Source organism: Pseudorasbora parva, chromosome 4, assembly GCF_024679245.1.
Source record: "Pseudorasbora parva isolate DD20220531a chromosome 4, ASM2467924v1, whole genome shotgun sequence".
NCBI classification, from domain to species: Eukaryota; Metazoa; Chordata; class Actinopteri; order Cypriniformes; family Gobionidae; genus Pseudorasbora; species Pseudorasbora parva.
This window is the reverse complement of record NC_090175.1, coordinates 3,579,128-3,605,508: the sequence shown is the minus strand read 5'-3', so window position 1 is coordinate 3,605,508 and position 26,381 is coordinate 3,579,128. Positions and strand designations below refer to the sequence as shown.

General features: G+C 38.6%; 2 protein-coding genes across 2 annotated transcripts in view; both read right to left on the bottom strand.

The window, feature by feature from the left end:
* The window catches only part of LOC137073717 (deoxynucleoside triphosphate triphosphohydrolase SAMHD1-like), a 20,405-nt gene extending 2,484 nt beyond the window's left edge, over positions 1-17,921 (bottom strand). Inside the window, exons 1-9 of the mRNA XM_067442421.1 lie at positions 17,688-17,921; positions 14,670-14,830; positions 12,027-12,142; positions 9,450-9,506; positions 5,608-5,621; positions 4,977-5,144; positions 4,784-4,884; positions 2,635-2,770; positions 2,217-2,293 (exon numbers count right to left, since the gene is read on the bottom strand). Of these exons, the coding sequence (XP_067298522.1) occupies positions 2,217-2,293; positions 2,635-2,770; positions 4,784-4,884; positions 4,977-5,144; positions 5,608-5,621; positions 9,450-9,506; positions 12,027-12,142; positions 14,670-14,830; positions 17,688-17,921 (1,064 nt within the window). The remainder of the gene's footprint in view (positions 1-2,216; positions 2,294-2,634; positions 2,771-4,783; positions 4,885-4,976; positions 5,145-5,607; positions 5,622-9,449; positions 9,507-12,026; positions 12,143-14,669; positions 14,831-17,687) is intronic.
* Positions 17,922-23,930: 6,009 nt separating this feature from the next.
* Positions 23,931-26,134, bottom strand: LOC137073716 (tropomyosin-2-like). The gene is made up of 2 exons (XM_067442420.1): positions 25,310-26,134; positions 23,931-24,179 (listed from the first exon to the last, which is right to left on the bottom strand). The coding sequence occupies exons 1-2, from the start codon at positions 26,132-26,134 to the stop codon at positions 23,931-23,933; spliced, it is 1,074 nt and encodes a 357-aa protein (XP_067298521.1).
* Between the last annotated feature and the right edge of the window lie 247 nt (positions 26,135-26,381).

Genomic DNA, 26,381 nt, shown 5'->3' with positions numbered 1-26,381 from the left:
CCTTTTGTATGGCTACTTTTACCACACGATCTATAGATAGTCAGCTAGCTCACTATTCTGGAATGATGGTCAACTAGATGTGATTTCCGATGTGTTTAAAATACACAATATGCTTCAAATGATTGTTAATTTATGTAAATATGTACTTAACGACAAATATGTAAATATGTACTTTAACGACAAGACAAGAAAATTACATTGTTGTGGAAAAAAAACTAATAAAACACCTGCCACAGGAGAAATTCGTCTCCCATCTGCCATTTTTAACGGTTATGCCACGCCCATCTCGGGAACCTGGGTATCAAAATTATTTCTGAACTTCCCAATGGTAAACACGAGATCAGACGGCGTTCATGTGCAATATTTACGTCAAAACTCGTATTTACGATAATTCCGATAGCACATGAAAGCAGCATAACTCCTCCCTGAACCTCCCGCTGCCCTGTATCTCACTCTCTCATTGGCTGTCGGTCATCGCCGATGTAATTTTCAGTCAGAACGCAGTTCACACAGCAGGAGTTTCAATCGCCGACAGGTCCAGATATTTAGCATGCCAATATATCACCGGCGTCTGCGATTGGTTGGCGATTCTCTCTGATCGCGTCTTTGATTATTCACACTGTGGGCCCTATTTAAATGATCTGAAACGCAAGTGTCAAAGCGTGAAGCGCAAGTAACTTTGTGGGCGGGTCTCGGCGCTGTTGCTATATTCCCGGCGGGATAAATGGCTTTTTGGAAGTTTCTGTTGATTCTATCAATTGGCACTAAACAGGGGAAAAAATAATTTTCTTGATATCTCCTTGAAAATAAAAGTTATTGAGATTTATCTGACCAAAGTGTCAAACAACTCCTACTCATCTGCATTGACATAAACTGGCCACTAGGAAATTGAAAAGGAAGGCTCCGCCTCTTCAACTTTGTAAAGGGAGATCTTGGGCTCTGATTGGTCTAGAATCATGATCCACATGTCTATAAAGAGCTGAGATTCAAGATTCAAGCCCTTACGAAACAAAAATATATTGCAGTATATTGGAAAATGTAATGCAATACATTAGGCAATATATTCACATATATGGGTATTAATATTTATATCTTTCAATATATTGCAATATATTGAAAGCGGCAATCATTTGTATATTTTGCAATATATTACATGAATATATAATATATTTTATAATACCATCAAAATATTATTCCATATATTTACAATATATTAAAATATATTTCAAGTAATATATTGGTAAATATATTGTCCTTTCGTAAGGGAGTGAAAGACAGAGGATTTGTGTTGTATGGGGATGGGAGAAACCCACCCAAAAGAGCGTCGGTTAAACAGTTTTTTCAGTTTTTCAGTCGATTTTTTTTCCTGGGTCTTGACAGACAAACCAGTTTGTCAGATGTCCTTATATTCATATATGTCTTGCCACTATTGGGCAAACAGGTCTGATCCTTAATGACTACAATAAGCCTGAATCATTTGTAAGCTAGATTTATGCCTATTTTTTCACATCTTCGTGGCACACCACAATGTGTTAATATTTTTTTTAGTGTAACAATTTATGATTTGCAAAAATAACTGTTGCATCTGTGTAGATTACATGAGCAAAGTGTATGCGCGTTGTGCACGCTATACATTATGGTCAAGCATGCGCCCTTAAAATAGCATAATGAACAACGCGCCACTGACTTTAGACCAGGTTTTTTCTGGTCAGTGGCGCAACTGTTTAATGGAACAGCAAAATAGCACCAGGGATTGTTTGCGCCGGAACACGCCTCCTTTTGTGTGCTGAATTGCCCAGGGAGCGCAAGTTCATTCACTAGTTTAGTGATGTGCTTCTGTGGAGGGAAAAGTGCGCTTTGCGCTGGTGCAAAATAGGAATGACACATGCGTCGGTGTACAAAGTCAATTGCGCTGGGTGCAAGATAGGGCCCTGTGTGTTTGTCATTCACGTGCATGAGTACCGATTTGCCTATGATCTCGGGCATTTGTCGGTGATTTCACAAAACCTGTCGGCGACTTAAAATCGGGGCAAAAATCGAGCAGTGTGAACTAGGCTTTATTATCATCAAGCGTCTTCAATAACGCTGAGTAATCACTCATTCACTTAATTATCTCATTAACCCTATTAACATGAATTGATGCAGTGTTACATTTAACAGTCTGTAGTGTGCACACTGAGCAGTGTTCATGTCATCTGGGCTAACCCATGTGGGACCTCCATGGAAACTGAGGACAAAACTGTTTAGAGTCCAGGTCAAACCCATCTGGCTCCAGGTGGCTGTGCTGGAGGGACTGCGGTGGAAAGTCCAGGTTCAGAAGATAAAAAGTCTGGCTCTGTATTTTGTTCCAAACACCTGGATTTGCTAATAGTACAGTTTTTCAGCCAGGAGGTAGAATGAATTAGTGAAATCAGCTGACTGAGTTCATGAGTGGAATACAAATATGACAGGACCTTTACTCTTGGGCCCCTGGATTTTACCCCTTTGGTTGCTACACATTTCCAATACAATTTCTAGCTGGTGTGAACTCACGTTGTGGCCATAGTATGAGCACAAAGTGTATGCGCTGTGGGGATACACTTTCAGATCATTGTGAGACAAATTGTTGACAGGGTTAGCAAATGGATCAGGTACCTTGTCCCTGTAGCAGATAGACAGTCTCGTTTTTCCATCCTTTGTTTCATCCTTTATTTCCACCTTACACACTCGAGCAAACTTCAGCAGCCGCTGATGGTCAAAGCTCTTTGAGATGCCAAGATGATGGCAGTCTCTGTGAAATAAAGATAATATAATGATGATTCAAGTACAATAATTCAGAATTATAATTTATTTATTATGAACCTTATAATTTTCCCGACATGCTTTGTTTAAAGCTTGAACAACAGAAGCTTCTAACAAAAACAATCTAAAATAATAGCACAAATTGTAACTTTGCATAGTGTTTGTAGAACAAGAATAGTTTCATGCTTTCAATACATGTTTCCCCTTTTTGTAGAATTACACAAAATATGACAACCAGGCCTCTTGTTAATGTAATAATTATATTAATTTGGTTTTCTGCCTTTTTCAAGCTGAAGCAAAGTGTATTGCGAAAACTGCACTGTTAAACCTTGCTGTACAACACGGCCAAATTCTGACAGTAACACACTATTTTCTATGAAAACAGTAATTTACTGTAGAAACAATGCATTCTGGGTAATAATTTTGATATTAATACCCTATACACACATTGTCTGTGAGTTGCTTTGTAATTACAAATAGAACATATGTCCACAATGAGCAGATTTGAACTAGTGTTTAACCTTGTGGTCCATGAGGGTCTATATCAGACGTGCAGATCACGTCCAAAACAGACGTCATAAAAACTTTCATTCTGGCTCCTCAGTGGACGTCTTTTCAACGTCTGCCTCTAGTGGATGTCTTTTGGACATAACTTTGCTTAAAGGGTTTAAGTAAGAATAACTTGATGCAATTAAGCTTACGTAATTGAGTTAAATGAAACTACTCAAATATTCTTACGATTAAATCTTATTAGTAAATATCTAGAGCATGTTAACTAGAATTTGCATTAAACTAACTTGATATGTATTACTTTTTTCACTTGGAAGGTGTTAGCTTTCTTTACTTGAGTATTAGCTGAATATTAAATTAACTTTTAATTTAACAAACCCTTTAAGTTTGTTTTGCAAAAATAAGGCAATCGGTTTCCAAACTTTTTTATTAAAGGGGCGGTGAAATGCTGTTTCATGCATACTGAGCTTTTTTCACTGTTAAAGACTTGGATTCCCATACTAAACATGGACAAAGTTTCAAAAACTAATGTTGGACGTTTGATGGAGTATTTCTGTGTCAAAAATACTCCTCCCGGTTTCTCACAAGTTTCAGAGAGTTTTTTTCGAGTATGGGTCGGCTTGACGTTATTAGAGCGGAAGGTCCTTGTATGGGCCGTACGGGCTCTTCTCCCGGTAGGGTGCGCGCGTGACTAGAGCGAGAGAGGAAATGCACGCCCGTAAACACTCTCTGCACTCACTACTGTCTCAGGACTTCACCAAATAAACTATGTCACCAAAGAAGTGTGTTTTGATGGAGCGGTCCCAGTGATAAAGGTTCACGGTCGTGCTTTGCAAGCAGGCGGTGAGTAAAACTGCTTAAAATTTCTGTGTGTAGTCGGCTATCGTCGCATGAGTAAACATCAGTAAACCACACGATCGAGTATAACGTTATTAATTTATCAATGAAGCATGCGATCTATGGTGTGTGTTTTAAATACATTTGTTTAGCTGACAACTATAGATGTCAGTTTGTTTATTGTAAAACCACCCAAACATAAAACCCCAGCCGTTTTGCTTGCTACTGCTAAGGTTTAGTCGCATACACTAGTCTATAAACCAAATCATGTCCTCATAAACCACTGTTTTTACGGAAAGACTCGGTACAGCCCATATTTCTTTTATAAATATAATAAAACTAAAGACTTTTCAGAGATATGAAGGATGCAATACTACTCTATAGGTACTCAAGATTGACATGAGATTGACTGAAACTGAGTGTTTCACCCCCCCTTTAAGGAAACTGAACTTAGAATTTACAGTGTATGCACTCTTTTCCTGGAGTAAGCAATGTTTCTCAGTGGCAAATATGTGAAGAAAATCAAAATTTCATAATAAATTATGAGTCAACACATCCATATGGATATCCAGGGGTTATTTCTCGTCCATTAAAAACGGATACAGCAGACAAAAATATAATAGGAAATTATACGAAATTCCACATTTATATTTACCGTGCAAAATAATCCCATTTGTCCACATCAATTTTGTTCCGTTCATTTGCCACAATCTCATACAGGAAAGCCTTGTCCTCAGTCCTGCCCTTCATTGACCACTGAAAGAATGAAAAATCAACTATTAAAATATCAACTATTAAATCTTTATATGAACTGAAGGTTTGTAGTCACAATTTACATGAGTTTATACCTCTCTCTTTGAAGTATCCACACCCTTAATTAATTCTTTAATAAATGAAAGGTCATTTTCATTTGGATTATTTTGGATTATTTCATTCAGTCCATAATCTTTCATCTGCGGTTGCAGTCCATTCTCTTTTATCAAGAACTCCAACATGTCAACTGAGCCTTTTTCATGCTGAAAGTAACACACACACACACTATTACCCAGATAGCAAGCAATCATCGAAATAATGTTAAATCAATGTTAATGTGTCAATGTTAACTACATTGAATCATCATCACGTGATGTCATTGAATCGGTCATGTGATGTGATCATGTGATTTTGGTTCAATATCATGCTTTAACTCTCAGAAAATGAAACACAACAACTAAAACTGACTTAAAGCCACACAGCCTGAAATCATTGGATTTGATTTTCAGATAGTGCAAGCATGATTTTGAGCCAACATCACATTGTAACATTGACTGGACCAGGGCAAAGTATGTTGTTTTATTTCATTATTTTATGTAGTTGTGTTAAGTAAATAGTAGCATGAGATTGAGTAATGCGTGTTTGTGACAAAAGTTTGTTTGCGCTCTCATTAAAGAGCTTCTCATTTCACTCTCAGCCTGACGTATTGTTTGTAGACGGACGCACCTTCCATTTCAGATCTACAGTTAGAGAAAAACAACAACATGGAATATATTTGAAATGGGAAGATTATATATCAATTTGTTTTTCAATCAAGGCGATTTACCACCAAAACAGCACAAGACAGTGACATTTTCAAGACTTCATGCCAAAATGAAAGCTACAGACAAAGAAATGACTGTGTTTTCTGAAACTAAATACAAATTTACAAAAATAATCTGTAATTAAACAGTAACAAAGCAGATAAATGACAAAATGGTCCAATTAAAATACTTTAAACTAAAATATCCTACATGAAATAAACAGAAAAACGCTTATTTTACAGGTATTTCCTGAATTAATATCAAACACCTTCATTGTGAAAAAAAATAATAATAATTATATTATTTTTATTATTTTATATTATATTTTATATTTTACAGAATCATTTTCTGTAAAAAATGTTTGCACTTTAAAGGTCCCGTTCTTTGCGATTCCATCTTTCAAACTTTAGTTAGTGTGAAATGTTGCTGTTAGAGCATAAATAATACCTGTAAAATTATAAAGCTCAAAGTTCAATGCCAAGTGAGATATTTTATTTAACAGAAGTTCCCTTTCGAAGCCTACAGCGAGCGGCCGGTTTGGACTACACCGCTGCACTTCCTTCAGGAATGACGTCACTAGAACCGTTTGTTGACTAAAGCTCCGCCCACAAGTACACGCAAAATAGGGGGTGTGGTCTCGCTGCTCTCCCGCGTGGAGAAGAGCGCGCATTCAGCGCTTGCATCGCCCCGTTATGGTAAGAGGCGGGACCTTTCTGGGCAAAGTGCGCTAAGCTGCTGTCCAATCACAACACGGGAAGCGCTGGCCCAATCAGAACTCGTTACGTGTTTCTGAAGGAGGGACTTCATAGAACAAGGAAATCATCAGGCCGTTTTTAGGACAGAGGAAACAGCGCTGTACAGATAAGACAAATGTGTGAAAAATACTGTGTTTTTTTACACGCGAAACATGAACTCATGTTATATTGCACACTGTAAACATAATCAAAGCTTCGAAAACACGCGAAGAACGGGACCTTTAATGGTTTATATTAAGTTTATGCTTAAACTTTTTTTTTTAATTTACTGTGAATGTGTTTGTTCATAATAATAATTACCTGTAAATTACCAATTTGCTTTTTGCACTTCTGTTTATATTAGAATATTTTACTTTAATGTTATGTTTTTTGTTGAGTCATTGACTGTTGTTTGTTTTGTTTGGTTTTTTTTAAACCTTTTTTCATACAGCACTCTCAAAAAAACTAAAAAAGTACAAAATTGTACCTTTTAAGGTACAAGTGGCCGTCACTGGGGTGGTACCCATAAGGCAGTGATTCTCAAACCTGTCCTGGAGGACCACCAGCCCTGCGCATTTTGTATGTATCCCTCATCTAACACACCTGATTCAACTCATGAGCTCATTAGTAGAGACTGCAAGACATAGACATAATATACGTAGACGCCCCATAGACTTACGCGGCCTATTGGAGCGGACGTATCAGCGCGGCGCCATCTTGGATGGGTCCCCAATGCGCCGCCCCACGGATTTATTTCGACTGAGGAAGATGTATTCTCAACTACAATGATCATAACTCCCCGAGTTTTTACCGGATTTTCACACGGTTTGGTTTGTTACAAACTGCAGACACTTATTTATGATACAGGACGCTGTCACACATTGAAACATTCTGCTTTCATGTAGAAAGACTTTGTATTACCAGCTTTAACAAAGACATATGGTAGATTGTGACATATTGATAAATGTATAAATGAATGAATTTTATATTTTTTTATATAGAAACCAGTTTGATTGCAGTTTGAGACACATACAAGCTCCCATATATACTGTACCAGCTCAGAATTATTATTTTTGTAAAGGCCTAAAGTAAACGTTATAATTCCAGGTCATTCCAGCATCTTACATTACGCTGTCAGGCTTGCAACTGGGACTGGGGAGCTAAAATCCTTTAAGAAGAACTGTTTTGCACAGCTTCTTGCGTATGCTTGCTCTCTGTAACTGATGTGTTGCAGCCTTACTTTGTGAAATAGGCCTACAGACACCACACATGACACAAGCATGAAATGGAGTTGTGATTGATGACCAGTTAAACTTCACTGACCACATTACTGCAACAGCCCGGTCCTGCAGATTTGCTTTATACAACATTAGAAAGATTAGACCCTTCCTATCAGAACAGGCTGCACAACTCCTGGTTCAAGCTCTTGTTCTCTCCAGACTGGATTATTGTAATGCTCTTCTGGCTGGGCTTCCAGCATGCACTATCAAACCCTTGCAGCTGATCCAGAATGCAGCGGCGAGAGTGGTCTTTAATGAGCCGAAGAGAGCGCATGTTACGCCTCTCTTCATCAAACTCCACTGGTTGCCAATGGCTGCTCGCATCAAATTCAAGGCACTAGTTATCGCCTACAAAACAAATACTGGCTCTGAACCAATATACCTAAACTCACTTGTTCAGACTTACACACCCTCCAGAAGCTTGCGTTCTGCGAACGAGCGGCGCCTCGTGGTTCCATCCCAAAGAGGCATGAAATCGCTCTCACGGACATTTTCCTGGACCGTTCCCTCCTGGTGGAATGACCTGCCGATCTCAATTCGTGCTGCCGAGTCTGTAGCCATTTTTAAAAAAACATCTTAAGACACATCTTTTCCAATTGCACTTTTCCTATTGCACTTGACCAATACAGAATAGCACTTACTGATCATATCTACGTCTCTCATCCGGATTTGTGCCTTCAGGCGGGTGTGTTACATAGTTATCATAGCTATCATAATCCGGTGTTCTGTATATTGCGTACGTGAGTTTTTGTTGTCGATGGCTATTGCTGCGCGTTTAGCTAGAATATAAAACCAACCCATTGGGCCACTGAATCTGCATTAACGACAACAGCTGGGGCATCAGCCTTAGTCCTAATGGGTTGTAGCTATCATAGCTATCAAAATCCAGTGTTCAGCACTTTGCGGACGTGAGTTTTTGTTGTAGATGTCTGTCTTAAAAAAAATAAAAAAAAATAAAAAAAAATAAAAAATTGTTGTGTATTGTGCTAATTAATTGAGATTTCTTACAGCTCTTACAGGTTTTTGGCCTTGTCTGTTCCGTTGCTTCTATTACTCTCCCCTTTTTTGTAAGTCGCCTTGGATAAAAGCGTCTGCTAAATGATTAAATGTAATGTAAATGTAAATGATAATGATGTATAAATTGTAAAATAACCTAAATTATTGTTTAATCTTACTTGTGAAATGTAATCCCATGCGATCTGGTATCAATATTGCGTTATTGCAACCGTAAGCTGCATAAAAAACGGGCATAATTGCTCGCTCTCCATTGACTCTGAATGCTAGCGTTGAGTGGAGAGACCCAACCAATAAGCCGGCGACGCTGGATCACGCTCCAGCACATCATGGGGCGTCTACGTATATGATGTCTATGCTGCAAGACCTAAAATGGGCGTGATAGATATTGGGAGACATACAAAATGTGCAGGGCTGGTGGTACTCCAGGACAGGTTTGGGAACCACTGCCCTAAGGACCAATTGTGTACCTTTAAATGTACAGTTATATGTTTTGTTCCCCAAGGAACAAAATTGTACCTCCACTGTACCTTTTTTTCTGAGAGTGAGTATGACTTCAGGACACTTGGTGTGTGTTGTTTTATGGAAAACAGCTGTGTGAAAGTTAACTCTTTTTTATCCACAATGATGTGGGTTTTTAATTATAAAAATATTAGGAGCACAACGTAATAATTAGCACTTTTATACATTTAACTGCAAACAACAAGCCAACAGAAGTTAAATAAACTGATATTTACCAGGCCTGACTTCAGGAAGGAACTGCAGATCAAACAAATGAGAGAACGGACCGTGACCTTAGGAATGAAAATGTAAGTGTAAAACTGATATCTGTATTAGTAAAAATTATTTGATGGTACCAATGGTTGTTGACACATCCACAAACCCCTTGTTGTCTGCATATTATTACACACATATTATTTTCAGAAATTTACAAACTTAAAAAAAAAAATTGGTTACACTTCACAATAAGGTTTCATTTGTTAACATTAATGTATTAACTAAGATTAACTAACAATTTACAATATATATATATATATATATATATATATATATATATATATATATATATATATATATATATATATATATATATATATATATATATGTTTTTTTTTTTTTTTACAGTATTTGTTCATCTTTCACTCCAACTAATCCAGCATAAGTCAGACGTCATATTTTGGTTGAAAATGAAAGTCGAGTTGATGTCTAAGCCCAATGTTTGTTGGAAGTCGAGCTGAAACGATTCCTCGAGTTAATTGAGTTACTCAAATTAAAAAAATCATTGCATGGTCATGTTGCAGAAAGACATTTTTTGTGAGAGGACTAGCGCATAGCCTACTGCGCAGACTGTGGTTATATCCGCGGGTCAGGTGGGTAAAGTAATAAAAAGTAACATTTTAATAATTTTAATAATGACGCTGGACTCTCATTTCACGGTTAAATGCAATGAATGTGTCATTCTTTAACTTTCGGTTTCATCTTATTTCAAGAAAGCTATTAATAGCTACTTCTGTAGTTATTTTGGTGAAAGTAACTCAAAAGTAATACAAGAGTAATGTAACGCATTACAATTCTGAGACAGTAATATTGTAATGTAAATAATTACTTTTAAATAGCAGTAATAAGTAATCTATAATATATTACAGGTTGGAAGTTTGCACAACACTGTATGTATATATATATATATATATATATATATAATCAACCCTGTAATTAAATTTTCCACTACAGCATAGCCTGACAAGCCAGACCCACATCAAGATGTTTGGTCTGGAAACTCACCATTGACGGCTCAATCTGAGGGGCGGATAAACGGCTGTCTGTCAAACTCCCTCTGCACGCGATAGGATAGCGCTACACCAACCAGAGCAACGAAGGTGAAGCAGAGCTCGCTGACAGATTAAACATTCGCCGTATCCGGTCGGCTAAACCCCGAACACATCTTCCCTTTTTAAGAATGACTTCAGTGCCGTTCTTTGTTCTTTTCTCAGAGAAAAGCTTAACTCAAGTCTTCCAGAGTCGCGGTCAAAGCTGATTCGAAAGATCGCCGTTCACCAGTTTCTGTGTTTACTAGAAGCACGCAAACGCCACTCGGCCGTCGTCATTACGGCCCCGCCCACCGACTCTATACACGATGTGATTGGCCCATCCAGATTGAGAGGAATACCGCTCAGAAGGGTATTGAGAATTCCTAGACGACACTCGCGGCAGATTAAATTTGCTGCCGCTAGGATGCGTCTAGATTTTTAGGCAAGCGCTACATGATGATCATCAGATCAGTCGTCACACTTCACACCTAAACCAAAAACTGATCTCCATAATGGTGACTTCAAACTAAAGATTGTCAATAAATCTTCAACATCTAAACCTCTGTTAATTCTCAATAAGAGCTTCTGTAGTCGTCTGACAGAAATAAAGTCAGTCTGGTTAGTAATGTGTGAAGCTGGTAATGCTGTTTGTGGAGTTGTTTAATTCTCTGCTGAGATCTTCAGAGATTTAATGTCTTCTTTTATCTTCAGTTGATTTCATCTAAAGCTCTGGCTGAAGTCAGTTGTAGGTCTTGTGTTTCTGCTCGTCTCTTTTCCTGTTCTCGTCTTTCCTTCAGTAATTCTGCTTGTTAAAGGGTTATTAATGCTGAAATGACTCCATATTTATTATCCACATATTTTGTGACTCAGATAAGGTCCAGTTCTGGTTTATTTCTTTGCTCTGGCCTGCTTGTGGCCCAGATCTGGCAAACAGGAGTGGATCACTCAAGGGCCGTCATTCATCGCAGCATGTGGGCCAGATCACTAAAGACATTTTGGGGGGGTGTTTATTCCAACCAACATTTGCGGTCTGCCCAACATGCTTGACATTAAACAAACGATGGATTTAGACGTCATTCCAACTTTCATTTTCAACCAAAATCCAACATCCTACTGGCATATAGGAGTCCACATCCTGTGCCTACTGGGAAAGAGCTTGAGTATTTAAAGCAGCAGACAACGTTTACATATAGAGCCTCGAGGGGGGATGATCAGAAAGTAAATCTGTGACCAAATGTATGAAATGTGGTTTAAATGTTTTATAATGTTGACATTGTTATGACATATGGGTAAAACAACAAAAGAGAGTTGTAGTTAACTGTATTAATAGCCTGGTCAGCTAAGCCTTCCCTAAAAACATAAAATACAAGGCAAAGGAACATATATTGTACAGATTATTCTTACTAAATGGTGTTTAATAATTTTATATTACATTTAAACATCTAACCTTTCATAAAAAAAATATTTGTTATTGGTTTGCAAAAGGTGTGCGTTCATGGCACTCACCTAAGTCATGGCAGAGACCAGCGATTTGAACACAAAGAACATCTCGGTTGTTAATGTGTAGCTCTGGTTGTTTCTCTTGCAGACTCTTGACCAGACATCCTGCTAAATGTGCCACACTAGCACAACAACAACAGCAACAGAAAGTCAGTCAACTTCTAGGAAAACATGATAGATGAATCATTTAATTGGCCAAAGATAACAAGTAAATATATGTAACCGGGTGGTAAATACCCTAACATTTTGTTTATCTCCTTGCATGTTTAAAACTGTTATTTCATTGTCCTTTACTGTGTTCAGTGAATTGCAAGGACAAGAAAAGCTGTGGTTCTCTGGAGTCGTCAGCAGGTGGCACTGTGCGTGCAAAGCAATGCGCATGCGTGCAGCGAGCAGTGTGTGTGAGAGAGAGAGACGCGCACTCTCGGGAAAGTGTGGAGGTTTTTTGATTATCCACGGTGTACCATATAATGTTGGTGATTACAGCTCTTGTGAAGAAGTGAATGTGGTGGTAGACTATGTTATGTAGGAGCTGATCGTTATGTGAGTGTTATTTTCTCTCCTTTCACTCAAATGATGTGTAAGTGGGAAATATAAAACAATTGTACTTATGTTGTTTTGTTCTATTTGTACAGTATTCCCACTGCCGTACTTGCATTGCAACTTGTTGAAATCGTGTTGCATTACTCATATTTTTGATTTTCCATATTTCTGTAGTGAGATTGTGTATTGTCCTATTTTTACATTTTGAAAACGGTCGTGTACTGGTACTGTGGTGTGTAGCGTAGGCTGTTTGTTACACACACAAGTGGACTGTGATATTTAAGCATACAGTAGTGTATCACAGAGATAATTGCAAAACCACAAAACAACATTTTTGTTACTTGAAATAAAATTGTAATTAAATGCATGTTAATAAAATAAAATATACAATAAATTTTATTTAAGCTAGTAAGTTGCCAAGGCAACATTTCTTAATTTTATTTAGTTTCAACTTGATGTACTAAAATAAATTAAAACAAAAGCCAAAAAAAAAAAAATAGATTACACACACACACACACAAAAACTTAATATACAACATCAAAATAAATATGCCAAGGGCCTGTATTTATCAAGCTTCTCAAAGTGCCAAATTGCCTTTGTAATAATAAACCCCGGTATCGTGATACGTATTGTATCGCCAGATTCTTGGCAATACACAGCCCTAAAATTCACTGGTGTTGGATCAACACTACTCTGTGTTCATATGGGAACCACCAGCTGGGTGTTAAAGTAATGCTGTAGCAGTGTTTGATTTTTTATAACCGATACCGATTATTTGGATGTTTATGTGGCGATAACCGATATAGAACCGATATTTATTTATTTTGTGTTATTTCTGTTTTTACAATTACAGCAACAGCACTGAACTGCGCTTTTTAAACACTATAATGTTTGCAGTTTCACTCCCTTACATACAGAACAAAAGACATCTAAATCAATAAATACTCTGATTTTTTTTTTTTTTTAAATACAGGGCAAAGTCTTTTTAATATTAATGCTGTTTTACCTTTTTATTCATAAATACAGCCATATTTACAACAGGCAAAATACATTTATAAAGTCTAATATTTTCAAATGGAGAACATAAATGAGAGTTGAGTCTATCAAATCCCCATAACTATGAGCATAAATATAAGCATTTATTTTAAACTACAGTTTTAAAAGGTTTATGTGTTTAATAGACTAATAAAGAGAGAATATTCTCTGTAATATGCAAAGATTGTAAAAGCTGATGTATTCGCCGGGTGGTTTATGTCAATCTCATCTAGTTCAGTATCAAAATGAATGTTTGTGTCCTGATGACAGAGCGCTATTTTCATCTCTGCGTTTAACTTACACGTCTCGCAGATCCGCGGATATATCTCGAGATAGGCATAGTAATTCATTTTCACGGAGCTGTAATTAATTTTGATGTTTATTATAAAACATCAAATTGTTATATAATGTTAAATGTTATATAGCAGACGTTAATATAATTTAAGGAGTTTTAAACGAGTCGGTCTTGTTTACATACAGTGACTAGCCCTTATCTATGAACTAGCCTATATGCTAGAGCAACAACTCGGTGAGGGAACGGCTGAACGCGACTGAGCATAAACACAGTTTGGCGCTTTTATTTCCATCATGCTCTCATTCATGGCTGTTTTATTTCATTCATGTGAAGTTACGTCTTTAATGTGACATGATGACGGATTACCTGACTGACTCAGTGAGTTCGTCTCTAGCGCCAAGTTTAAACTAAATAATTATACATATCATTGTCTCATAACATCTTACATTTTACTTTACTGTTATGTTAAAGTTCATTAATTAAGGGATGCAGGTTTTTTTACCCCTGAACACCGCTGTTGATAATTTCCCTTCAGATGCAGTCCTATGCAATTCTCAAAAGTCCATAAAGATGGCGCCATTTATCAGAAACTCCGATATTACAAAACCGATACCCGATTATGGGAAAATGTTTAAATATTGGTACAAATATTGGGAATCTGATATATCGGTCGGTCACTACTTTACACTGCCCGATTTTAGCTCCGATTTTGACTCACTGACAGGTTTTGCTGTCACACACACACACACACACACACACTGTATATTTGCATTACCCAATGGAGTGTTCAAAGCGGTTATGTGACGCCCCAGGAAAGACCCAGTATCCCGCTCCGAGCTGTTTGATGTTACGGAGTCTCTGAAACTGAGGCGTATCAATGATCTTCACCAGCAGGGGGTGCAGCTCAATGTGACCATGAACAGAGTCATTAACAACCTACAGGTTACAAAATAAAAAACAATTACTTAGTGCTAGTCATTCACAGTGCACTCCACATTATGCCTTGTTATATACTAAGCAGTTGTTAACTTTCAGTAATGCCACAAAGGCCCTGATCTACTCAGAATACATTTTTTTAGGGGTAAAAAGGAATTTATAAAACCTTCACAGCAATCTATGATCGATATTGCCTTCAAAACTGTAAAACTTTAATCTACTTTAAACATCAAACTACTTCAAATTGAAATCTTCAAACTTCAAGATTTTAAAACGTCTAACTTTATCGTCTGGATTTCTCAACCCAACTTAAAGTTTGTCTTGACTTTTTTCAGGTCTTTTCTATAAGCTTACCTTTAAGCTTTGAGCTTACCTTCACTTCAGTAGGAAGGCTCAATGAATATTTATCTTCAATGTTTAGCAACTCTCCATGGATCCTTTTTCTCTTTGTGGCATCTAAATAGCATTGTACAAATAGAAATAATTTATTTCATCTTAAGAACAACTCAAAACACAGAAGGATAAAGTGAATGATATTATCAGTTCCAATCCACTGAATATGAGAAAATTACAAGCAGGGTTTGAAACTAACACCTGCCAAATGCGGGTAAAAATCAATTGTGGCGGGTAATGCTGTCAAATTACTAGCCTATTTGGCGGGTTACTTATGTTACTTATGTTGACTCACTTTGCTGTGGAAGTTTGTTTAAGCCAAATCTGCATAGATTTAATGCAAATACTCCACTTGTGAGTCATCACAATATATTAAATACAGCATTTTGCACAGAATCTGCACATTTCTGGCTTACTTGCACATGTCACTATGCAACAAATAACGGTGCTCTTGTTCAATTGCATTGAAGCAATAGCGAAGATTAAAAAATACATAATAATGTGGTGCTTGTCTAGGGTAAATAACCCCAGTGAAAAGAACCACAACAAAGAAAACCAATAAAATATATTTAGATGTTTTAATACCAACAGCAAGCTGGGCATGAGTAGGGATGGGTATCGTTAAGGTTTTAACGGTATTACTACTCTTACCGATACTGCTTATCGGTCCGGTACTTTAACGGTATTCTTATCGGTACTTTTTGAGTATATATATATATATATATATATATATATATATATATATATATATATATATATATATATATACATACACATACACATACACATACACACACACAATTAACAAAAATTCACAGCCTACACATGCAGTGCTTTCATTTCAGGAAGAATGAAATGGGGGGGGGGGGGGGGGTAGTTTTTTTGTAGTAGTTTTTTTTTACCTTCAAATATTGAATTTAAAGTAATGCAATAAACTTTAGTAATGCAATAAAGTTTATTGCATTACTTTAAATTCAATAAATGAAGGTAAAAAAAACTACTACATGATGTGAGCTTAAATGTTCAATTATCTCTATATATTAACTAAACTAATTTCATAACTTTATACTACATAACTTTTACTTCCATTGACATAGTAAGATTTTTCTTTAACCCCTTCAGCTCTGCAGCAAATTTCAAATAATTATGACGTATGCAAATTTGGACCCAAATGTGGGTCACAGAGCTGAAGTGGTTACGTGGTCCTCTTTCATAGACAGCTCTTTTCTTCTTGCTGTATAAATTAGAAAATATTCTGCAGAAGAGAGAAATGAATCTCGCTGCTTTCTCGTGAGAAGTGAAACAGCATGGGATTGGCTGTTCACTATGGATGTCATAGCTAAACTGCTGAACTCAGGATCAAAGCCTGAGTTGACAGAAAAAGCTGATGATCAGCATCATGGGACCAACAAAGCCTGAATAGATTGGTTTGGTTTTGTCAACCTGAAACTCATCCTGTAACCCTGAGTGTTAAACTACCATCATGGTACAGGCCCCTGGACATACGCTTTGGACACAAACACAAAACAAACCATTTTGAATTAACACAGGTCAGTGTTCATATGGGAACCACCAGCAGGGTGTTAAAGTAACCCTGAAGCAGGGTTAGAGTTAATGAGATAATTAAGAGATTGAGTGATGATTGAGCGTTAATGATGAACACCTGATGATAATGAGCAGAATCACTGAAGGACAGAGAAACACAAGAACTACAACTGACTTCAGCCACAGCTTTAGATGAAATCAACTGAAAACACATTAAATCTCTCTAACTACAAACCAGACTGATTTTATTTCTGTCAGATGTCTACAGCTCTTATTGAGAATTAACAGGTTTAGATGTTGATGTTTTATTGAAAATATTTATGATTATATTCAAAATCATTATTATGGTGATCAGTGTTTGCTTTAGTTGGTCAGTTTGATGCTTGGATTTTTATGTCAGTTTGTGGTCTTTGTAACAGTGTTTACCAAACACATAATTTGCAGCAAACAAAGCCATAGACAAAAAATATAATATCACTTACCTAAAATGGTTATTTGTTGTTGATAGATTTTTATTAACAATGGTTACCACAGATCAGTCATTTAAAATTATAGCCACACAGACATCAAGAAACACCATATGAATCTCAACAATGTTGATGTGTTATACTATGATGGCTCCCACAATGTACTGCAGCATGTCGCCATTGTTGAGATTCATATGTAGGACCCTATAATTTCCGCAATCACGGAATCGCGGACGGAATTGCGGAATTGGCATATTAACGCGGAATCTGCATATAAACACGGAATCTGGTGTTAACGCAGATTTTCCCGGTATTTTACATATTTGTAATGAAATTCTGTGTCATGTGGGTGGAGAACATATGTCTGAGGAAAATGCAGACCGGGGGAAGCAAATCTTCGCGACACAACCCCTCCTGTAATTTCAGCTCGCCCCTCAAAACAATGAAAGTACGGTGAAGTTGGTCTCCACGGCTCTGCTTTCGGCAGCGAAAAAGTTAAGAAACTCGACGCTAACGGGGGTTTCACACTGCAGGCGGCGCAGAAGCTTTGCGTGTGGAGAGCGGGAGCCGCGCGCTTGTTTGTTTTGCTCAGGCAGCATTGGTCGCGCGCGACTGTCTGATTGCACAGACAGACAATTATTGTCCATTCTGTCAAATTTTCCCATGTTCTTCTCGACCCCTGTCATCTCGTGCTTTGATTTATAATGGGCACATTAGGCAGCAATGCATATCTGCTGCAAATGCGACCGTTTTCCCCTCTGTTCCAAACATATGCATTTAACATGCTGTATATGGGTAGTTTACATGATAAAAGTTACCTTAAAGTTAAGATAAGCATCTAGTTTTAATCATTTAAAGGGGCCTTTGAAGTTGGGGAAAAAAACTTCAGGCAGTGTTGTGTTTTCGTGTATCTTTATTTTTCACAGCTCTGGATATCATAATGGTGATTGTTAAACACACAGAACATTTCACTACATGATTTCATGGTGAAATGTGTTATTTTTTCATGTTAATTTTCAGCTTTAAATGTTTTACTTAATAGTACTGTATGTAAAAGATAATTCTTAGGATTTTTTTTTTGTTCTTTTTTAATTTTTTAATTTGAAAGAAAAAGCTAATGGAGCGCTTTCATTTTAAACTTATATAAACTACTATAATGTATTTTACCAGAAAGTTTAAAGCTAATAACCATTAATATCTGAAGTACTTGAAGTGCAGTGTTATGTTGCATCATATTTGTCCTAAAAAGTAAATGTGATGTTTGTTACCTCAATAAATTTAAGGTCATTCCTATTTTTTTGTTTTATGTTCTATTATATTAACATTAAAAGCAAACTCTTTTTTTCACCAAAATAACAGTAAAGGGTAAAAAAAACTGAATTGCCAAACATTGTAACGGAAAAAAAGGAATCTGCAATAATTAAAACGGAAAAAACGGAATTTGGGAAAAAATAAAACGGATTTTATAGGGCCCTACATATGGTTCTTGATGTATGTGGATCTTCAATAAAATTAAGCCAGAATATATTTAAAAATCAAAATTCAGTGTTTAAACCATGGAAAGAAAGTATAGTTGATAATCTATTAATAACAAATAACCAAAATTTGTCAGGGATTATATTAATCAACATTTTTAAGATGAGGAAGTATATATCACCTAACCATCTTTATTTTATGGCTTTTCTGCAGCAACAACAACAACAACAACAACAACAAAAAAAACAATGTGTTTGATAAACACTACTTCAACGATCTCAAGCCAATAGTCATATTGTCTAACTAAAGCATATTTTCAATAATTCATCAACGTCAACCTGTTTATTCTCAAAAGGAACTGTAGACGTCTGACAGAAATAATCTATTTTGATTGTAATAAGAGATTTAATGTTTTTTCAGTTGATATCATCTAAAGCTGTGGCTAAAGCAAGACATATAAATAATCTTTTGCTTGAAGCATCTAATGTGCTTAAGACATTTGCACAGTACTGTGTATAATATTGTGGCTCATCGTAAAAGAAACACAATATACATATGAATAAAAGTTAGAGAAATCACATTGAAATCAAAACAATTTGCTGAAAAGATTTACAAAAGTAAAAACTCACATGACTTTGTTTTCTTACCTGTCGTATCTTTGCTATACAATGTTTTTAGAGCTTCAACAGTGCCTTCAAAGTTTGCCTCGTCAGTACCAGACATCTTTCTTTTGCTTTGGAGCATTTAATGTCGTTGTTTTGGTCAGCTGTAGTGAACGATACTGATGTTAACTTAGATCTGTTGATCTGCTTTCAGTTTTTATAGACCCAGGGACTGTGAGGGGTGTGTCCCAGAGACTGGTGAGTTTGATCACTGACACTAGACACGTGAGAAGAGGTAAAGGTAAGGCATATATCTTGAGAAAAAAAAAAAACGTATTTAAAACATTATGTGGTTTCATGTAAAGCAAGTAAACCCAGTGGCACTGGTTTTTGTGTTTAGTGAGAGACCAGGCTCCAATTCACAGCTGATGAGCAGCTGCTCAAGGGCCACAGAGAGAGTTTACATTCATTGAGAGTAAACAACTACGCTCTTGAAAAAAAGGTACACTGGAGGTAAAACATTTTTCCTTGGAGCACAAAACATTTAATTGTACCTTTAAAAGGTACACAATTGATCCTTAGGGTACAAATATACCATTGTTTTCCTCAGTTTGGTCCCAGTGAGCCGCTGTCCTGCAGAGTTTGGTTCCAACCCTGAAAGACATCTATAGAAGCTCTTATTGAGAATTATTACGCAGCTCTGTGGAATACTTGATTCTGACTGGGCAATCGTGCATTCCAGCAGTATGTTATTCCCAGATAGTGATTCCAAAGTGACCGCTCATCCAGGTACTACGAGTTATCTTGACCTGTCGACTGTCTGGTGCCATCGTGTGACTGAAAAACCCTTACACTTGGGTTACAATGGAAGACTTCAAGACCTTAAGGAGTTCAACCCGAAATTGAACTCCTTGAAAAAAAACAGAACATCATTCAAAAAAAGAACATCATTCACTGTGTTAAAAAAGCTTGGATTGGCCAGGACCTTTTTTAATACAACTCCGATTTTATTTGTCTGAAAGAATAATGTCATAAACACCTAGAATGACTTGAGGATGAGAAAAACATGGTCTAATTTTCATTTTTGGGTGAACTATCCCTTTCATATTTTATAGTGTACATTTTGGTATATTTAAATATTTAAAAGCGTACATTTTGAGGTTGAAATCGGCTTGTTTTCGGAGATTCCAGCACGCAGTAGGGGCGTGTCATTGTCTGTGTGTATTTCCATACGGGATAAGCAGGCTTTTGTTATTGTCCCCGCCCTCCAAGGGAAGCGTGGCTACTTATTATGCAGCGCTCTGGCCGGCTCTAGCTGATGTCAAAATTCAATGAAGATGGACGCCGCAAAGATGATCACAGACGAGTTGAACCGTGGCCGTTACACTGAAAATGTTTTGAAGTACTTCTTCAACAAGCCGGATGCTTATGAACAAGCGCTCACAGATTCTGAAGATGATCAGAGCGACGATGAAAGCGGCATAATAAGACTGTATAATATCCCTAATCTACAACTGAGCGAAGATGAAGATGAGGAAGAATGTATTGGACTGGCATCAGACAAGTTGGACTGTAAGATATCAGAGGCTATATCGGTAGTAACATTTGATGGGGATAAAGACAGTGAAATGGTGAAAATCCGTAACTTTGACAGTAAATGCTACACGAGGAGAAAAGAGAACTCTCTGCATGGGAGACAGTCCTGTAGCCATAAGCTTTCTCAATACATTATGTACAACATACGGCTGGATTCTTTAGCTGCGTAAAAAGAGTGGCAGGACATGCAAATTATTGGACATTTAGAGGCAAACAGACGCACAGCGCAAACTTCGGAGATGGTTACATTCACAAAGAAGACCCCGACAAAAAGAAAGTGTGCCCGAACAACTTATTTCATTGGAGGCATCGAGATCTGCAAGGATACTTTTCCGTTTCTTATGGGGTGAGTTTCATTCTAAGAACACGTAGCCTACACGTTATCTCATGTTTAGACCTTCCCATATCTACCTATTGTTATTAGCTAACTCAGTTTTAATTGTAATCGTTAGCATCGTATCACTTGCCAAAAAACGCTATTACTAGAATGGCCTTTTAGATGGTAATGTAACATCTGCTATTAATTTGAATGATGCCTCAAATGCTTGATTTGACTGGTGTGAATGCGGTCCGATTTTTCCCGTTGCGTCTGTCGTTACTAGCAACCATGCAGCTTTACAGGGGGTATGGCTTATCTAAATGAGATGTAAATGAGCCATATTATCACTCCCACCAGGTGAGAACAGGTGAGAACTGCAAAACTTTAGAGGCTGTTTTCTGTCGTTTAAACTTTTTTAAAGGCCTACATTCAGATGGACACAACTTCTCCAAATATTATCAGATTTCCATGTGTTACACATCGTTGGAAAGCTTGGAGACTACACTTTCAGAATCTGTGAATAACTCAAAATGCCCCAGAACCTACTTGTGTCCGTGACTGGTCACATATATTTTGTGTCTAATTTACTTGAGACAAGTAGCTGTGTAATAAGCGGGATAATGTACACCCAGCAGTTTTTACTGCACAATAAACCCTGACAGATTGATCAGGACCCCGACGCGAAGCGGAGCATCACTCTGAAGCATCACCTTTTTTTATTGTAGGTAAAAAATAATAATCCAGAAATCACAATATATATATATAAATATATATATAACAATATATAACAAGATATATATATATATATATATATATATATATATATATATATATATATATATATATATATATATATATATATATATATATATATATGGGTGTGTAATAAAAAAGACTATGAGTTTAATGTCTCGGGGAATAATTAACTCAAAAGGGATTCAATATTCATGAATTTATGAATATAATTTGCTAGTCGTTCATTAGCCTACGTATTAAAATTTTCCGATAAGGAATTTTTTTTTTATTAAATACAAGTAACCCTTTACGGAATTGCTTGAAATTATCTTACTAAGTTTGTCCTGCAAATTAGTTATAGACTTTCAAATCAATTCTCAATAAGGGATTACTGCTTTACGAGCGCATAAGAAACATTAACTTTACTGATCAGGACAAAATCAATATTTCAAATGTTCGTACAGTTTACTTTACTAAAATAGTAGCATAAGCAGTATAGGTAACGTTTAGGATCGTTTAGGTAACGTTTAGGATTAAGTTTCATTGACTTCGTGTATGTGGAAGAGTAACAGATTCAATTCAAAAATGTCTTTTGGAAGTTTAATAAACACAGACTAAAAATAACACTACAATTCACACAGAAAGTAAATACTAAATATGCATAAAGAGAGTAGAAATATAGATAGTAAACGAAAAGAATATGGTACATAAACGAAAAGAATGAATAGACCAAAAATAGAGAGAGAGAGATAGAGATAGAGAGAGAGAGGGAGAGAGAAAGAGAGAGAGAGAGAGAGAGAGAGAGAGAGAGAGAGAGAGAGAGAGAGAGAGAGAGAGAGAGAGAGAGAGAGAGAGAGAGAGAGAGAGACAGTGTCCACTTCAGTTCGTTACACAGAGCCCTCACGGAGTTAACTTGTCCCAAACGGGAAATAACACGACCTTTTTAACAGCAGTTTGGGTTTTAGAAATAAGAATACTTGCTTTGGTTTTGGCTTCTCGCGTGTGTGCGTGTATTCTGAGTTCAAATGTCCTGCGTGTCCGGCGGTTCTTTCCGAGGTCGGTGTGGAGTGGAGGGTCTCTTTGAAGTGTGCTGAGTTCTCCCCTCTGAAGAATGCCCTCGGGGGCTGGAAAGCGGATGGCGGATGGCCCTGCGGCGTTTGATGCGATGCAAAAGCGAAAAGGTGAGGGTCACATTGGCATTTGTAGATCAGGTCGAGCGACGCCCATTTCCTGGATGGTCCAATCGATCAGAGCGTTTTCTGCACGAAACAAAGTTCTTTGTTCAGCTGAATCCCTCCTTTTTGGTTCTTTCCGAGGAAGATATGCTTCATGCATTTTTCTTTACAATGCTGGTAATTTTGTACTAATGCATGTTCTGTAAATTCTTTTACAAGACTCGGTACGATCGCATTTTTCTGATTACAAGGATACCATGGATCATAAGTCTGAGATCTGGGAATACACAAATACAGGCTTTCCACTGTCTGGTGGTCTACATAGCTTGAGTTACATCCAATAATTCTCATAATTGTTTCAGACACATATAAAAACAATTTAAGCAGAAAATCATACATTTAATACGTTTTTGGAGTGACTTTTAATCATACATTCCTTTGATTCTGGCGGTGCTCTATGGGTGTGTGTGTGTGGGGTGTCAGGTATCGTGCAGAGCCATTTGGGGCAATAAAAGTCACTACGGGGCCTGCTTGATGTCTCCCAAGGGAGATCAAAGAGTGGTTTCCAGACATCGTGGTGCCTTTCCCCGGCCATCAATCGTATTACCATGATCTGATAAGCGGCTCGCGAGAGTCGAGAGGCATCCGGCTGTTTGCCAGATGAACAGACCCCGTCAATGTGGCTACATTCCCCCTTTTTGTTCGGCTGATGTCCTGTGGTCATTATCGGACAACCTCCCGTCACAATGGACGGATGGTAGTTGAGTCGGGCAGTCGGGCAGCAGGTGTTTGTTACGGCTGGGGAGCCAGCTCGATGAAGTCCGTCTCTGCTCCGGGCGTTGTAATTTCCCTCCGTGGTTTCCATCGGAGACCTCCGGACACGGCCGTTGTGAGCTTGGCTGTGGAGGTTCTCATCTTATTGAATTTTCTGTACAGGAGGAAGGCGATGCCCAGGGTTAGGGTACTCGTGATGTTGTCACATTCCTGGAACAGGTGTTGGTGTTTGACTGGCTTGTTGTTAGCTGTAATGAGTGTGTGCTGCTGACGTGTGGGGGTGCAACAGTTAGTTCACTAGTCTGTGGGTGAGGAACAGTGTTCAGGGTGCTTGGTTCAGTTGCAGGAAGTTCGGGAAAGTTGATTTCAGGTATCAGGTCCAGTCATGCTGTACCTGGTCCGTCCTTCTTGTCTTCCTTGTGAGGTTTCTTTTTGGAGAAACTCTTAAACACTGAAAGAGTTTCTCCAAAAAGAAACCTCACAAGGGCTCTGCAACTTCAGAAGCGGCTGCACTTTCTTTGTCAGATGTGGGCTCAGGTCCGAGCTTACCATTGTCACGTCGACAGTGGTCCCTTCGCTGGCTTTCTGGGCTGGGTGGTCTCGGAGGTTCGTTTCGGCTCCGTCTGGGTTGCCGGCCAGCTTCCCAGGTGCTCACCCCCTTTTGGTTGTGAAAGGGGCGAGGCGGGTCCCAGGATCCTTCAGAGCGATCGCTCTGGTGCAGTGGACGGTCGCCACCATGACCACACTGCCCTCTGCTGCCTTGGAGTGGTTTGGACTCTCTGTTGACGGGTCGGTAACTGTGGTTCTGTTGGGCGCCCTCTAGGGTTAGCTCTGGGCGGTGCTCAGAGACAGGGCAGATGGTGGGCGGTCTTACAGTCTTTTCAGAAATGGTTTTCTGTTTGACGTAAGCTTTGTGAGCTAAGTCTCTTAGCTGTTGCGTATCCATACTGCGCGGGCACGCCAGCACCCCCAGGTGGTGACTAATGGTAGGGTGCAGGTTTCGGAGGAACAGAGTTCTGAAGTTGATGTCTTCCTCCATGCCTGGGTCGTTACGTGCCCCAAAGTAAGCATGTCACAGTCGGTTATAAAAGTGCTGTGAGGTCTCAAGTCGGGCTTGCTTGAGGTCCATGGCAGTGATGAACCCCCTGGTCTGATTTAGGATCAGACTACTCAAGAATTAGAGCTTGTCGTAGATGCCAGTAGTCCGCTTTGATGGCCTCTGGTTGTCGATCCAGAAAGCTCCGTACGTCACGACTAGACGTGGCCCTGAGTAGGTACAGTCTGTCCCAGTTGTTTGGGTGAGCGACAGTTTGCAGGTAAAAGTCTATGTTTTTTAAGTATGCGTGGACGTTGTGTCCTCCTGCCGGGTCTGGGCTGAAGGTAGGAATATTTCTGGCCAGCTTGTCAAGGTTCTTTGAAGCTTCGTGGCTGTTGACCTTGACTTCCTGGAAGGGCGTCCTTTCCTCTGCTGCGGACGGGGATTCGTGGAGACTGGCGGGTGACCTTTTAAACAGGGGGCTGTTTGTGTTGCGTGTTTCCCCCTTCCGGTAATGTTGCACTTTATATGATTGTCTCAGTTCTCTTTGCACCATGTCAAGTTCATCTTCGAGCTCGTGTCTTTGCTGGATAAGCTCATCGATCTCGGCTTGTGCCGACTGCAAATGTTTTGCATAGGCTTTGGCTCTAGCGTCTCCGTCTTTAAGTTCATCATTGGCTCTCTCCAGGAGGGATTCGCCATGCCGAAGCTGTTCGTCGAGGTCTTTCCTGGCGTCTTTCTCTGACTGTACTCGTCGGTCAGCGTCACGACGGAGCTCCTCCAGGGTCTTTTGAAGTCTTTCTACTTCCTTTCTTTGTTCCTTGTCCGTTTCATCCTCTTTCTCTGTGTCTAGAAGCTGATCTAGACGAAGCAGCGCGAGGGCTTGGTCTCTCCAGGCCTCCTCGGCTTGAAGCTTTAGCGTTGCTGCATCCTGTTCCAGATTGGCGTAGCTCCCTTCGCTTAAACGTGCCTGAGCGATGAGGACGTGGGCGAGGCTTCCGAGGATCTTGGCCACTTCTTTGTTGGAGCAGCTCTGCGTTGGATCATGTGTCATCAGCTGGTCTAGCTCGGTGTCCAGTTGCTCCTGGCTCAGCTGCCCCAGATTTCCTTGACTGGTGGCCGTTAGCGCTTCCAGCCATGTCGTTAGGTGATCCCACAGGACGGCGGGACTGGATGAACGGGACATTGCTGGCTTACTGTGGATGAGAGAAACACAGCACACACACACACACAGAGAGAGGCCAATGCAAGCTTATTCTAAATCTGACGAGCTATCGTACGGGATAGCTAGGAATTTTGGCTAACTGATGTAGACATTTAGGCAGTTAGACAATTAGACAATTTAGACAATTAGCTGGGCGGTAGCCCTGGGAGGGGTCACTTGGTGACCCGCTGCTCGGTCGTCACTTAACTACTTAGTTCTCATTGGGGTC

Coding starts and splice junctions, on each gene's coding strand:
- LOC137073716 (XM_067442420.1), bottom strand. CDS start 26,134: ATGTCCCGTTCATCCAGTCCCGCCGTCCTGTGGGATCACCTAACGACA. Junction 24,180..25,309: donor CAAAGAACCTTGACAAGCTG/GCCAGAAATATT, acceptor CCCACACGTCAG/CAGCACACACTCATTACAGC.